General features: G+C 31.0%; 1 protein-coding gene across 1 annotated transcript; it reads right to left on the bottom strand.

The window, feature by feature from the left end:
* Positions 1-229: 229 nt before the first annotated feature.
* LOC108569441 lies at positions 230-10,253 on the bottom strand. The gene is made up of 6 exons (XM_017931034.1): positions 10,199-10,253; positions 4,082-4,232; positions 2,115-2,365; positions 1,674-2,058; positions 1,372-1,623; positions 230-1,313 (listed from the first exon to the last, which is right to left on the bottom strand). Exons 2-6 carry the CDS (start codon positions 4,153-4,155, stop codon positions 332-334), a joined length of 1,944 nt encoding a protein of 647 aa, XP_017786523.1. The 5' UTR covers positions 4,156-4,232; positions 10,199-10,253; the 3' UTR covers positions 230-331.
* Positions 10,254-14,577: the final 4,324 nt, after the last annotated feature.

The raw sequence follows: 14,577 nt of genomic DNA, 5'->3' as shown, positions 1-14,577 counted from the left end.
TGCAGCATTTTTCATGGCAATTTTGAATATTCAAAACGGGAACGCACGCTAACGCCATGAAGATTGAAAGACAAAAGAGCGAACCCACGCCGATGCAGTACAAGTGCAGCCAACTGCTTCTGTTTTAAAGTTTATAACTTTATATAATCTGACACGAAGGTGCTAGTTCGAACCTGGCACAAATTAATTAATCAAATGCAAATTCTTGTATGAAACAATACACAGAATGTTTTATTGATGTATCAAGAGTTATGTTAAAGATTTCAATATAATATGTTTTGTTCTTAATGTACTAATCTCACTATACAAATTGGATATCACAATGAAACTTTTAGAAGTCGATTCCGAAGGGGTAATCGCATACTGAGTGTTGGAGTCCGAGCTGCTCCACGTAGAGTTGCGGCGAGATGAGGACCAGCAGGCAGGTGCACCTCGAGGCCATGATATAAAACTTCTTGCGGTCTTCGCTGTCTTTAACATCGAAATCGTCATCGTCCATGGCGATGATGACCACTTTGAACTCTAGACCCTTCACGCGCAGACCCCAGCAGACCAGTATCTGATTCGCTTCGCGATCGCAGACGAAAGTCTCCACGTCGTAAACGCACTTCGGTCTGTAGCCGTTCTGCACGAAGTACTTGTCGATGCCATCGTTTATCTTCTCCGGGGTGTACTTGTCGTTGGTGAGGAACGGTAAGACGCAGACGTCGTTCGGTTTGAACCCTTTGCTTGAGCACATATCAATAATAACTTTGATCAAAGGTTCAGCGGACTCTGCGGAATCTATCCAATAGATGGGAGGACCCAGCACGTGGTGACCCAAGCGAATGTCGGGGATGCTCACTTGAGATAATATGGAGGAATGAAGTGAGGGCATCGGTAACGTGTAGAACTGCTTGAAGACGTCGAAGATGTTACCAGTGGTTCTCATCACCTTGGAGAGGACTATGTGCGGCGTCTTCAGGATGTTGGGAGAGTGTTTGGGGAGGAAAAGAGACGCCTGGTTTATATCCACCAAGAACCAAAGTTCGCCCCAATCCTTCGAATCGTGCTTCTTCAGAATATCTTCGTCACCGATATTTTTATATCGGCAATCGCAGTTCCCATCGTGGTACCTCTCGTAAATAACGGTGTACATACTCTCCATGATGATCTTCTCGAAGACCAAACAGGTGACCTCCGCTTCATCGATGAAGATGTGCTTGTACGGTTTATTGTTCCTCAGAAGAAAACCAGTTTGAGAGATGTAGAAACGCGCAGTATCAACGAATTCGCCTAAACCGAAAGTCTTCAGCTTCTGCTCAACTTCGCATCTAAAAAAATCAATATTAAACTATAGTTATAATTAAATAAAGAAGTGTTAGGCATTACTTGATTCCAGGCCAATAGCAAATGTACAAGGCCCTATTCTGTTTATTCAGTTTTCCGGTTTGATGAAGCATCTGCAGCTTCCTCAAGATGAGCCAAGTTTTTCCTGTTCCCGCGGCTCCGTGCACCACCAGAGGTTTTCCCGTTTTTTGGCACAGTTCCGAATCTAACAATTGCAGTTGCTCTTGCGTGAGGAGTGCCAAAAGCCCGTCGCGGATTTCGTTCACGAAGAAGCCGCAACTTAACACTAAATACCTGAAGAAAACGATAAATGGGTTATTGAATTTTAGGGATTTTCAATTTACCTGTTCATTAATTTTAAAAAGTTGTCTTCTTGCAACGAAGCTCCATTTAGGACGTTGCTAAGGAACCATTCGTTGAAGAGGTGTTGTTTGGTGAGAACGTTCTCGAAGACGTGCAGATTTCTATCCTCCTTCCAACGCTCGATAACCGTGTGCTTTGGGTCGGTGGTCAAAGCACCGAGGAACGGCCAAAAGATGTACTGTTGAATGCTCTGCACGGACTCAGTCATCAGCGACTCCAAGATCTCGCAGTGACCTTGCAGCTGGTGCATCGCCGATCTCTTGTTGTTCTTGATGACCTTAGCGTAGCTGATGATGGACAAATCGGGGATCTGCGTGTTGCTGTCATGCGTGGACTTGACCTCGATCAGAGCCACATGGAATTTGCCTGCAGACAAAATTGTAATGCAACAACAATTACACGAAGAATTCGTTTCAGCTTACCTGAGCTTCTGATGAAGAGGACGAAATCGTGCTCCCTAATTTTCAGCTTGCCGATGGTCTTGCTGGATCTACCGCCGTATGAGACGTTGTGGACGAAGAGCAACCAGAGGTCGTCGAGTTCGTTGAGGCCGTGCAGTCTCTTGAAGGTGATCTCTTCGGCGAGGCTCGCCTGTTCTTCGCCGAAACGACGGAACCTCTTTGGCACGCTGTATACGGCATTTCTACCATCGGGGAATTCGCGTTGGATGTATCTGCCAAATTTCAAAATTCGAAATAAGGAAAATTCAACAGGTTTTCTAATTATTTTAAATATTTCAAAATAATAAAATGTCATAAAAGTATCAAAATGATTAGATAAAAATTGGCGACAATAGATTTAAATAATGCAATATTGTCTAAAGTAGTCGAAATATGGTATATGAGTGTGTATAAATTAATAATTTTGATTACATAACTTCTGTAACAAAATCGATTTTCTTGAATTATGTCTTGAGAAAAGAGAGAATAATAATAATTCAATTGTTATGTTAACTTGTTTCATTGCCATTTGTTTATCTAAGAAACGTAAACAACTGATATAAGAACGTCAAGAAACTGAAACAACTGAAAATCGTAACAATTGAACAACTTCGAAAGCCAACTCCGAAAACGTTAAAGTTTAATATTATTGTTTAATATAATTGTCACAAAAAGTATCAAAATGATTAGATAGATGACGACAATAATGTATAATTTAATAATTTTGATTACATAACTTCTGTAACAAAATCGATTTTCTTGAATTATGTCTTGAGAAAAGAGTGAACAATAATAATAATTCAATTGTTATGTTAACTTGTTTCATTACCATTTGTATATCTTAGAAACGTTAACAACTGATATAAGAACGTCAAGAAACTGAAACAACTGAAAATCGTAACAATTGAACAACTTCGAAAGCCAACTCCGAAAACGTTAAAGTTTAATATTATTGTTTAATATAATTGTCACAAAAAGTATCAAAATGATTAGATAATGACGACAATAATGTATAATTTAATAATTTTGATTACATAACTTCTGTAACAAAATCGATTTTCTTGAATTATGTCTTGAGAAAAGAGTGAATAATAATAATAATAATTCAATTGTTATTTAACTTGTTTCATTACCATTTGTTTATCTTAGAAACGTAAACAACTGAACGTCAAGAAACTGAAACAACTGAAAATCGTAACAACTGAACAACTTCGAAAGCCAACTCCGAAAACATTAAAGTTTAATATTGAAGAATACAGAATTCTAATGTTGTATTTATTCAGTTATTAACATAATGCATGTAATCATAATTTAAAAAAAGTAGCGACAATTTACTTGTCATTCATTATCAATCTGGAAACAAATTGTTGAAGCAGACTAGATTGGATGAGGCAAATTGGTAACCTTGGGAACGAAACCTCCTCCTCACCACCACCACCACCTCTTCATCAGGTTTATGAATTATTCTTGACGCGACTCCGGAGAGAAGCGAACTTATAGACAATTCATTATGCATGTTGATTACACGGCAGATCTGGTTCTTCTGGCTCATCGACAATCATCAAGAAAAAAAAAAGTAAAGAATGAAATGTCCGGTCTTCCAAGAGGACGAAACTACAGATAAATTACAAGAATAAAAAATAATATATACGAGAGGAGGCGACGAACGAACAGGTTTTTCCTTTCTAATTGCTCCTTTTTTTTAAATATTAAAGTTCTCTCATGTTTTCTCGATATGAAAACGATTTTTCAGATGAGTCCAATAAACCAGCGTCTCTTAACCGTTTTGTGTCAACTCAAGACTCTCAACATATTTGTTTGTAACTGCATTGTTTATGACATAACTTTTTTGACGTAATGTGACAGCTGTCATTCAAAATGTTATGAGACTCAATATATTACGCGTTAACGCGATTCAAAGGTTTGAGAAACTCTGCAAACGAACTCACCCATTCAGATACTCCTTCAGATCGGCGCCATCCTGCAGAGAGGGCAAGTAAACTCGATCGCAGATGCCATCCATCACATCCTTCCCACAAACAATTGATTCACAGGCGATCTTCGATCATCTTATCCGTGTATCGTTGTGCGCGTTCTCCACTATTATAAAATACACACACACATTACGTATTATTGTCGCCACGTCCAGATAACATCTCTATCCCTCTCGTTGCGTTATTATTACGTTTACTCGAGGCACTCGAGATAAGCGGCAAACAAAGGTTGGGATTCGATTTTGGAATTTGCCTTTTTTTTTCTCTCTCTCAAAACGAATAATTCGCAGATCAACAGAAACGCGTGAATTCTTATCGATAAACTTTATTTACATCCACGATTATAACTTAATAATAATCGTGGATTACTCAAAACTATATAGATTACTTTGTAAACTTTTCTATTTATATCTTTTCAATTTAAACTTACCTAAATCAGACTAGAGTTACGCAATTTAATTAAATTGCATAAAATGCAATCTTCAAGTCAATACATCTTCGTTTCAACAAAAAAAAAACGGTCAATGCACCACCGACAAAGTAAATTGGATGTTTGTGTTTCGTTTTCAATAGAAATGCAGCGATTAGAATTGTTTATTAGATAAATAATGCATGTGACGTGACGTAAGGTGCGATGAATAATTGAGAGAACGAGGGAATGCGAGAACTCCTTCGCACTAATTAAGCTAATAGATGGGATTATGGAATTAATTAAATCGCGTTCACGCTTGAACAATATCGATAAACTCGATCGATCTGCACAGATAAAACGCGCATTGATTCTTCTAGATAGTTCATTCAACCGTTAAATAACAATTTATAAATGAAATTTTTGATATCTCAATTTTAACTTCGCATAACATAAAATTCGTTTCAATTTGAATAATTTCTTTTATTGCATTTGATTCTCCTTAGTTTTAGCTTTAATTTGATTATTTAGTTATAAATGTATGATTAGTAATTATCGAGATATCCAATAAAATTTAAAGCTATGTTTTCTAATGACATGACAATTTAAATAAGTCAAATTTAACATAGAATTATGCAAACATCATATAATTTCATTTAATTATTTTATTCTCTATAGTTTAAACTGTAATTTGATTATTCAATCATTTATTTGTTATTAGTACTTATTGAGATATCCACTGAAAACCAAAGTCATCTCAATATTTATTAACCAAATTATAGATGTATTTTGCATCAATTTCATGACATTTACAGTTAGATCACTTGATACATCTTATTTCCCATAGTTTTAGCTTTCATTTGATTATTTAATCATTAATGTACTATTGGTAATTGTCGAGATATTCTCTAATAAATAATAATATCTATCCCAATTATAATTTTTAAAAAATTGTAAAATTTCTATATTCGTGTCAATTTACTTATTTAATAAAAACAAAGTAATCTCAATTTCTGTAAAGCATTATCGAAATATTTACTAAAAACTAAAGAAATTACAATTTTTATTGATATAAAATAGAATCGTTTCATTTATTAACAACAGTCGCTTCAAGTAAATGTAACATTAATCTTGATTATGGAGTTTCCAATTAGTAAAATATTATAAATCAATGAACTAAAATTCATGTTGTAATGGGCTTTAGAAGTTCCACATGTTCCACAATAAATACAAATTGGAAACATACACACACATTATTAACTGTGCAGGTTTCCAAGTTGCAAGGTTTGCCTCCACACATACACACAATACAACAATTACATACGTATTTGCATAGCATTCAATAACGTTCGCTGACTTTTAAACTATACATAAATCATGAAATGCATTGAAATCGTCGATGGAAATGGACAGAAGGAGAAGCGAGGAAGAAAAAAATAAATTATATATACATATATACAAACACACGCGCGGTGGTATTACATAAATGCTATCTCAACTTGACAGATGGTGGAGTTTCGGGGCCTTCTGCCACGTCGAAACCTCGCAAAAGGAAAACTCACGGTGACATCTGTCATTTGACAGATGTCTTATAGTTCTTTTGTTTAATTCGATCGAAAAGAATAAAATATTTACGAAGTTTTGTTGCTAGGAGATGAGAAAAATTAACGGTGACATCTGTCGTAATGCGAAAATCAGATAAATTTAAGTTTATAAAGTTTTGACTTTATGACATTTGACATAATGCGAAAGTTAGATAACCTTAAGTTTATGAATGTTTTTTTTTTGTTATGAGACAAGCTAAACTATAGCAGATATCTGTCAAAATGCGAAAATCAGAAAATTTTAAGTTTATGAGGTTTCTATTGCTACGAGCCAAGTAAAACTAACGGTGACATCTGTCATAATGCGAAAGTTAGATAACCTTATGTTTAAGAATGTTTTTTTTTGTTATGAGACAAAACTATATAGAAGACATCTGTCAAAATGCGAAAATCAAAAAAATTTAAGTTTATGAGATTTTTATTGCTACGAGACAAGTAAAACTAACGGCGACACCTGTCATAATGCGAAAGTTATATAACCTTAAGTTTATGAATGTTTTTTTTGTTATGAGACAAGCTAAACTATAGCAGATATCTGTCAAAATGCGAAAATCAGAAAATTTTAAGTTTATGAGATTTTTATTGCTACGAGACAATAGGTGTCAACTGTCATAATGCTTAAGTCAGATGTCTTTAAGTTTTTGTTGCTAAGAGACGAGTAAAACTTTAGGTGACATCTGTCATAATTCGAAAGTCAGATATCTTAAAGTTTGTGAGGTATTGTTGCTAGGAGACGAGTAAAACTAAATGGAATTCGGTAGGCATTAGAAACGCGTGTAAATTATGTCTTAATTATTCGTGAGGGCAGATAGATATGCATTTAATGAATTAATTAAACTTGTGCAATAAAGAACCTTACTTTGTAAACAATTATGGAGCGTTTAAATTATGTTTATTTATTTTATATATTTTTTTTCTTTTGTAATCGACTTTGTTTCAATGTTGCATAATCCGTGCTGCATGTTCACTTACGTACTTTATGCTAAACGTCGAGAATACCTGGATACAATTGTACTGTAAACGAAACTAGAGGTCATTTCCTTACACAATCCACAATATATTGATGTGAAAATTACAGATTCACATTCATTCAAGAATCTTATAAGAATGTTTGAATATGTTAATTTTTAAAATTTTAAACTTTATTTGATGAATAACTTAAGAATTGCATCTGCATTTTTGAAGTTATTTAAATTCAATAAAAAAAATCTATTTATATGCAGCGAATTTCTAAAAATATACGCTAAATTATTTATATATTTATCCAGTTTCATCTCGTTGTCAGAAAAACAAAGCAAATTTAAAATTCAAATTAAAAAAAAATTAATTGTAACATTTGACATTAACATTTTTGACAACTTTGACAGTTTTGACAGCAAAGTTAAGCAACGTGTGTGAAGATTAAGTTTATGAAATTCAATTAATCCAAATTCTTTGAATTATATAAAATTAAATGAGATTTAGTAGAATTACAAATCTAGAGTAAGTTTTACCAAAAATGACAAATTTTTATCCAATTTTTTTGACAACTAAAACCTTACATTTCTTCATTCTATCTTAATTTATTTATACTTTTAAACCTTGAATAACAAAAATAACACGTAGATCCAGCATGTAATGAAAATTGGAAAATATTATTGTTAACATAAACATGGGGAATGTCACGTAGTATTGGAAAATCTTCAGCGATCTTCGCGTTTTCATGTTATTGCAATTATTCAATTTATTTATACAAACAGTTTTCAATTATTGTGTGTTTCTCTTTTACAAATATCAAATTGGAAACAATAACAATAAGTAATGATAATTCAATGAAAATAGATGCGAACATGTTCGTTTTTTCACGTAATAAATTTCAATTTAAATGCGAATAACAAACAATGAGAAATTGATAAAATCTGGAAACACCTCTTCAATGTTTCGCAAATCCTGCTATATAGTTTTAATCTATAGAGCAAATGCTGTAATTGTAAGTATTTGATAATTGTCTAAGATTTTTTGTTACAAGTTTTTTTTTTTGAATTGGAATTATTTAATATATAATTTATACATTTGCATATGATACGTAAGTAATTATAACATATAATGAATATTAATGGATTACAAAAAAAAGTTAGTTTATAAATAGTTTTCTAGTTTTTATTTGTATTGCAAAACAAAAGTAAATCATTTAAATATAGACAGTTTATTTATTTATGTAAATAATACGTAAGTAATTGATTAAAAAAAGAGAATAAATGGACAATATTATTATGAATTTGCAATTAAGTAATAGTTTGAAACGCAATAAATCATTGCATTAAGATGTGTATTAAATTGTATATGGACTTTTAATATTTAGTTTACTGTTTCCAGAATTGAGTTGTGCATTATTTTTTTTTCTTAATATCTTTCAAAAAACTTAACAAATTTCAATAAAATTTTGTACGATTACTTATAATTATCTAAAGAATAAATTGGTGTAATTAAAATTTTCAGATCTCTTTTGTTTAAAAAAAAAAATTTGAAATTTTCTTTCGAAAAATTTAAATATCTCTTAAACTATTCAACAGATATTTGCAAAAATTTGTACGATTCCTTACAATTACCTAAAGAATGAATTGGAGTAATTAAAATTTTCAGATCACTTTTGTTTCAAAAAATAATTTTTGAAATTTTCTTTGGAAAAATTTAAATATCTCTTAAAATATTCAACAGATATTAGTAAAAATTTGTACGATTACTTATAATTACCTAAAGAATAAATTGGAGTGATTAAATTTTTGAGATCTCTTTTGTTTCAAAAAATAATTTTTAAAATTTTCTAATTTCAAACCCATCTAACTTTTTCAATTAGCGTTTTACTTGTAATTTCTTTAATCTGAATTACTTTCAGTGAAATTCCGTTTTATTTGAATATTTAATTATAAAAATCCGTTGAGGCATTCAAAAGTTATGATTTTATTTTGGACATTAATTTCGATTCGAAAAATTTAAATATCTCTTAAACTATTCAACAGATATTAGTAAAAATTTGTAAGATTGCTTATAATTACCTAAATAATAAATTGGATTGTTTAACATTTTGAGATCTCTTTTGTTTCAAAAAATATTTTTTCAAATTTTCTAATTTCAAACCTATCTAACTTTTTCAAATAGCGTTTTATTTTTAGTTTCTATAATCGGAATTACTTTCGGTGAAATTTCGTTTTATATGAATGTTTAATTATAAAAATCCGTTAAGGAATTCAAAAATTATGATTTTATTTTGGATATTAATTTCGATTCGGAAAATGTAAATATCTCTTAAACTATTCAACAGATATTAGTAAAAATTTGTAAGATTACTTATAATTACCTAAAGAATGAATTGGATTGATTAAAATTTTGAGATCTCTTTTGTTTAAAAAAATAATTTTTCAAATTTTCTAATTTCAAACCTTTATAACTTTTTTAATTAGCGTTTTATTTTTAATTTCTTTAATATGAATTACTTTCAGTGAAATTCCGTTTTATTTGAATATTTAATTATAAAATTTCATTGAGGCATTCAAAAGTTATAATTTTATTTTGGACATTAATTTCGATTCGGAAAATTTAAATATCTCTTAAACCATTCAACAAATATTAGTAAAAATTTGTACGATTACTTATAATTACCTAAAGAATAAATTGGATTAATTAAAATTTTGAGATCTCTTTTGTTTTAAAAAATAATTTTTGAAATTTTCTCATTTCAATCTTGTCTAACTTTCTCAAAAATTGATATATTTTTATTTTGTTTATTTTAAATTAGACTGAGAGAAATAATATTAATGAAAATGACTAATTTAATATGTAAGATTGAGATCAAAGGATAAAGTGCGACGATTTTGATTCATTTGTATGAAAATCGCGTCGCGTTTTGTGCCGTCACGTAACAATAATCGTTAGGGATTAGGAGTATTGCGGCGGAGATAGGCGAGGATCAAGTGATTAGCTTATCGCACGAGTGCGTGCGTTATCAATTAAAACGCAAATAGTAATAATAAACGAGTGCAAACGAAAATATAGAAATAATAACATTTACGTTAAACTCACCATGAAAGTTGCAGTCGGAATGATGCGAAAACGTAGCTCGCAGTTGGGATCATCTCCACGCAGCGAGTGATTTCCCGTCGTTTCGTTTCCTACGGAGAAACCGAAAACAAAAACCAAACGTCACGGAAACCGCAGGTTTTCCCCCCGAAAATCTAGTCGGTTTCGTAAAAAACAAAATGCTGGTAGCAACAGTTGACAGCGTTGTCCGGCTGCGAGATTGAGGAACTCCTCAACCGCTGGCTCTCTTTAAAAATCACGCCAACGGTGGTGGAGTTACCACTTCTCACTGCTTCACAAAGGGCTGCTCAGAATCATCAATATTTCGAAACAAAATATTTCCAAATAAAGAAAACTTTTGCTTTTTTTTTTGTACGAACGTTGCATATTAAGCGATGCACGTTTCCTCTTCCTTTTATATTTATTATTTCGTTCTTCATTGTTTCATTTCCTTCCTTGCGGCCTCCACTTCTCGGAAGTCGCGGTGGTTGTTGAATCGAAATTGTGGTGGAAGAATCGTCGGTGGTTTTGCAGATGATGATGTTGATGTATTTTTTTTGTTCTCTAAGGAAAGAGGTGAAGCGCATGGAAGTGTCGTCGTCGTCTGGAGGCACGACAGGCGAAGAGGTGAACGAAGAAGAAGAAGAAAAAACAAGAGTGGAAAGAAGGTGGTCACAGAGGTGGTTATTAGAAAGGTTGTGTGGATGGAGTGCGCGAGTGAGCGTGAGGAAGAGAGCGAGTGATGAGGAGGGGCCCACGGCCTCGGCATCGGCGGAGGTAAATGGCATCAAGTTCACGTTCAAGAATCCAGGGGCGTACTTCTTCTTCTTCTTCTTCTTCTTATACTTGCGGACGGTCGTCTCCGCATCTTTGTGTGTCTTTTTTTTTGTTCTTGTCGGAGAAGGATTGCTGGCGCCGAAGACCGGTGATGATGGTCGTTGAGCCGTCCTCTCATTTCCAGTCTGAGATATTCCGATCGATCATCGCAGAGATGCAAATTCAAATAACTCTTATTTTCTCCTTCATTTTTTACCTTAATTAAATCGATTACATACAAACTCGATTTAATTAAGTCACCTGAAGAAAATTACCCAGACGACGATCTTCATAATGCAGTAAAAAAAACGCGAAGAGATTGCATCCAATCAAACGCATAATTAATCTTCATTCCTTACTCTGAAAATTTATTCAATCCGCTTTTTGCGTGTCTTCTCTTTAATTAAATTATTAATTCAAGTTAAAAATAATATCACAAACACATAGATTTTCAATTCAATCAAACACAATTTACATTTTCAATTGAAAATTTAGTTCTTTAATCTAAATGAATTTCATTGAAATCCTGTTTTCTTATGAATATTTAATTATAAGAATCCATCGAAGAATTATTTTGAAGTAATTTTTTTACAATAATTTCGATTCGAAAAATGTAAATATCTCTTAAACCATTCAATAGAAATTAATAAAATTTTACATGTTTACTTATAATTATCTAACTAATACATTGGAGTAATCAATACTTTGATATCGCTTTTGTTTCAAAAAATAATTTTTCAAATTTTCTCATTTCAAACCCATCCAACTTTTTCAAGTACTGATTTATTTCTAGTTTCTTTATTCTAATTTACTTGCAATGAAATCCCATTTTATATGAATATTTATTTATAAAAATCCATGGAGGATTTCAGAAATTATGATTTTATATTGAAGAAAATGTTTGTACATTAATTTCAAATCGAAAAATGTAAATATCTCTTAAACCATTCAACATAAATTAATAAAATTTTGTATATTTACTTATAATTATCTAACTAATAAATTGGAGTAATCAAAACTTTGAGATCGCTTTGTTTCAGAAAATATTTTTTCAAATTTTCAGTTTTTTTTTGCAAATTTCAAAGTAAATAAATGTAAACAAAACAAGTAAGAGCAATTGTTTCAATTTAAATGACATTGACAGATGCATGACAGATATCTAATCGTTATTTGTATCTACTAATAAGTGAAACACACACACATACAAAATAAAAGATAATGCATTTTATTTGTCGATTATTAATTTAATAAGTTTACGTCTGTTCAAAGATCAAACAAACCTCTTTATTTGTGTAAACTATTTGTTTTGAAGTATTTCAAAATTGCATAAATTCTTCCTTAAAAAAAGATCAAACAAAGTGAAGGAATTTGAATATAAAATTTGTAAAAATAATAAAGAGATTTAAATAATAATTTAGATTATTTGCTGCTGAAGTTGTTAACCTTTAGTTACGAAATTATACTTACAATGGGATTTTAGAAGCAAAATTGAATCTAGTTATCGTACAAACTTGACATTTCGCAAATTGAAGAATCAAAGTTTCAAACTAATTGGTAATCATTTCTGCGATTAATTTCTTAGATCACAGCTACAAATTAGCTTTTGACGTTTACAAATCTTTGTTAAATAACCTTGGTGATTCCATCAATCAAATTCATTTTTTTTTGTTATATTTGCTTAATATATCAAAAACGAAAATTAGAGAGAAAACATTTGTTTGAATTGATTTCAGAATCGTCGTAAAAGTGCTGCATTCTGGGTTTTAAAATAATTCATTTTTGTTCTGTTTCAGGTAATTTCCGTAAAGGTCGTTCGCGTTAATTGCTTTTGTTTTCATTGAGGAATGAAAATAAAAACAATTGAAGACAAGTAAATCGAGGTAAATATACGTGTGTATATTTCATTGAAATTCATTTGTAATCCATTTCCTTATATTACAATGCGTGATTAATGCAATTCAATGACATTTAGATTGCAGCGCCGAATTTACATTTTTAAATGTCAAATTTAACCTGCCGTTTTTCATACAGCATCTGACATTTATTGTCGACGTTGTTTCCATGACAATTCCAATTTTGACTTATCAACGCACGCGACGAAAATACATTCATTATCAAACACAAATAATAATTAATACTTATAAATATCAATATTTTCGATCAATTAAGATTGCATAAATATGAATCAACACTTGTGATAACGTTTATGTTTATATTTATATATGCACCAAAAATATCAATGATTTTAACGATAAGTTTAAAGTAAAAACAAACAAAAAAAAATGTCAAAACATTGACAGCGTTACTATGGTGATGACAATTTAATAAAATTGCATTTAATAATGATTACTTGATGATGATTAGTAATAAATTTAATTAACTTTTTAATTAATTAAACCTTGGGAATGTTGCAGCTTCGGAGATGCACTTTTGAGGATATGCGATTTGACTTTTCCATACATTTTTTTATTTCATCTCTCATCTCAAGGTTCGACGGCGAACCCTTTTTGCACTTTAATGAAATGTCAGCTTAATTGATGATTAGCGAAAAGAAACCTTTAATTAAAGCAGAGTGGATAAATTATTTACTTAATTAAATATCCCTCATTATAAATAGGAATGAAAAAAAGTATAGATGAGAAAAATGTATATAAAAAGTCGTCTCACGTCATCGTACCTGCTCATGAGTATGACCGGCGTGCGTCGTTATGTAACAAACAGTCTCGGACACATGGAAATGCGTTCGCCTTTTCCCGACATCTATGGGAATGCGACGTTCTGAAACAAAGAAAGAATCGAATCGGTTTAGACAATAGAAATATTCGTGTGCGATTTAAGACTACAAAATGCACTAGTTGTTTGTGATTCTTTAATTTATTTTTGCATTTCACTAAATGAATACCAATATCCAAAAGCTAAAGTTACTCAAAACTTTGTTTTTTTTTGATATTGCATAACAATAGCATTTAGATATTATTTGAAGTTTATTTTTAGCAAATATTTGTATGTAGTCATTATTTCTATATTCAGATTTTACTTAATAATATTCAAAATTCAAATAAATATGAAACTAAAAAAAAAACTTTATTTTTTGTTAAATTGGTAATTTTATTTATATGACATTATTATACGTACATCATTTATTTATAAAAATGATGCCAATATAATTTAATGAAAAGTAACTAAGGAATTTATTTTTAGTTCTATTTTTTCTATTTATTAGTTCATTGGCTATTTATTAGTTCAAAAGTAATCGAAAACTTTGTTATTGGTAATTTGGTAATGCACGTAATTTGTACGTTGTTATGGAATTAATAAACAAAATTAGATTTTATTCGCTTTCGTGTTATTGTGTGTGTGTTATTGAAGCATCAAAGATCATTGCGAAGGTAAGAAAATTTCCTTCAAACTATTTATTAGATAAATTCACAATTATTGCAATATTTAAAAACGCAGATTCATCATCAAATGTATTAACATAAACATGAGCGTTTGGAAAAAATATGTTTTCGTTTGACATTCTTGACATAACTGGAATTTTGTTTTGCTATAAAAATCGATAGAAT

The sequence above is a fragment of the Nicrophorus vespilloides genome, unplaced genomic scaffold (assembly GCF_001412225.1).
Source record: "Nicrophorus vespilloides isolate i.1.1-1 unplaced genomic scaffold, Nicve_v1.0, whole genome shotgun sequence".
NCBI lineage: Eukaryota > Metazoa > Arthropoda > Insecta > Coleoptera > Silphidae > Nicrophorus > Nicrophorus vespilloides.
Note: the sequence above shows the minus strand (reverse complement) of the source record. Positions and strands in the feature narration are given on the sequence as shown.

What these genes read in the sequence shown, in the direction of transcription:
- LOC108569441 (XM_017931034.1), bottom strand. Translation starts at nt 4,155, where the DNA reads ATGGATGGCATCTGCGATCGAGTTTACTTGCCCTCTCTGCAGGATGGC. An exon ending in TTTTTAAAATTAATGAACAG is followed by an intron (nt 1,624 to 1,673) that starts GTAAATTGAAAA and finishes CGTTTTCTTCAG; the next exon opens with GTATTTAGTGTTAAGTTGCG. An exon ending in TGCTATTGGCCTGGAATCAA is followed by an intron (nt 1,314 to 1,371) that starts GTAATGCCTAAC and finishes TGATTTTTTTAG; the next exon opens with ATGCGAAGTTGAGCAGAAGC.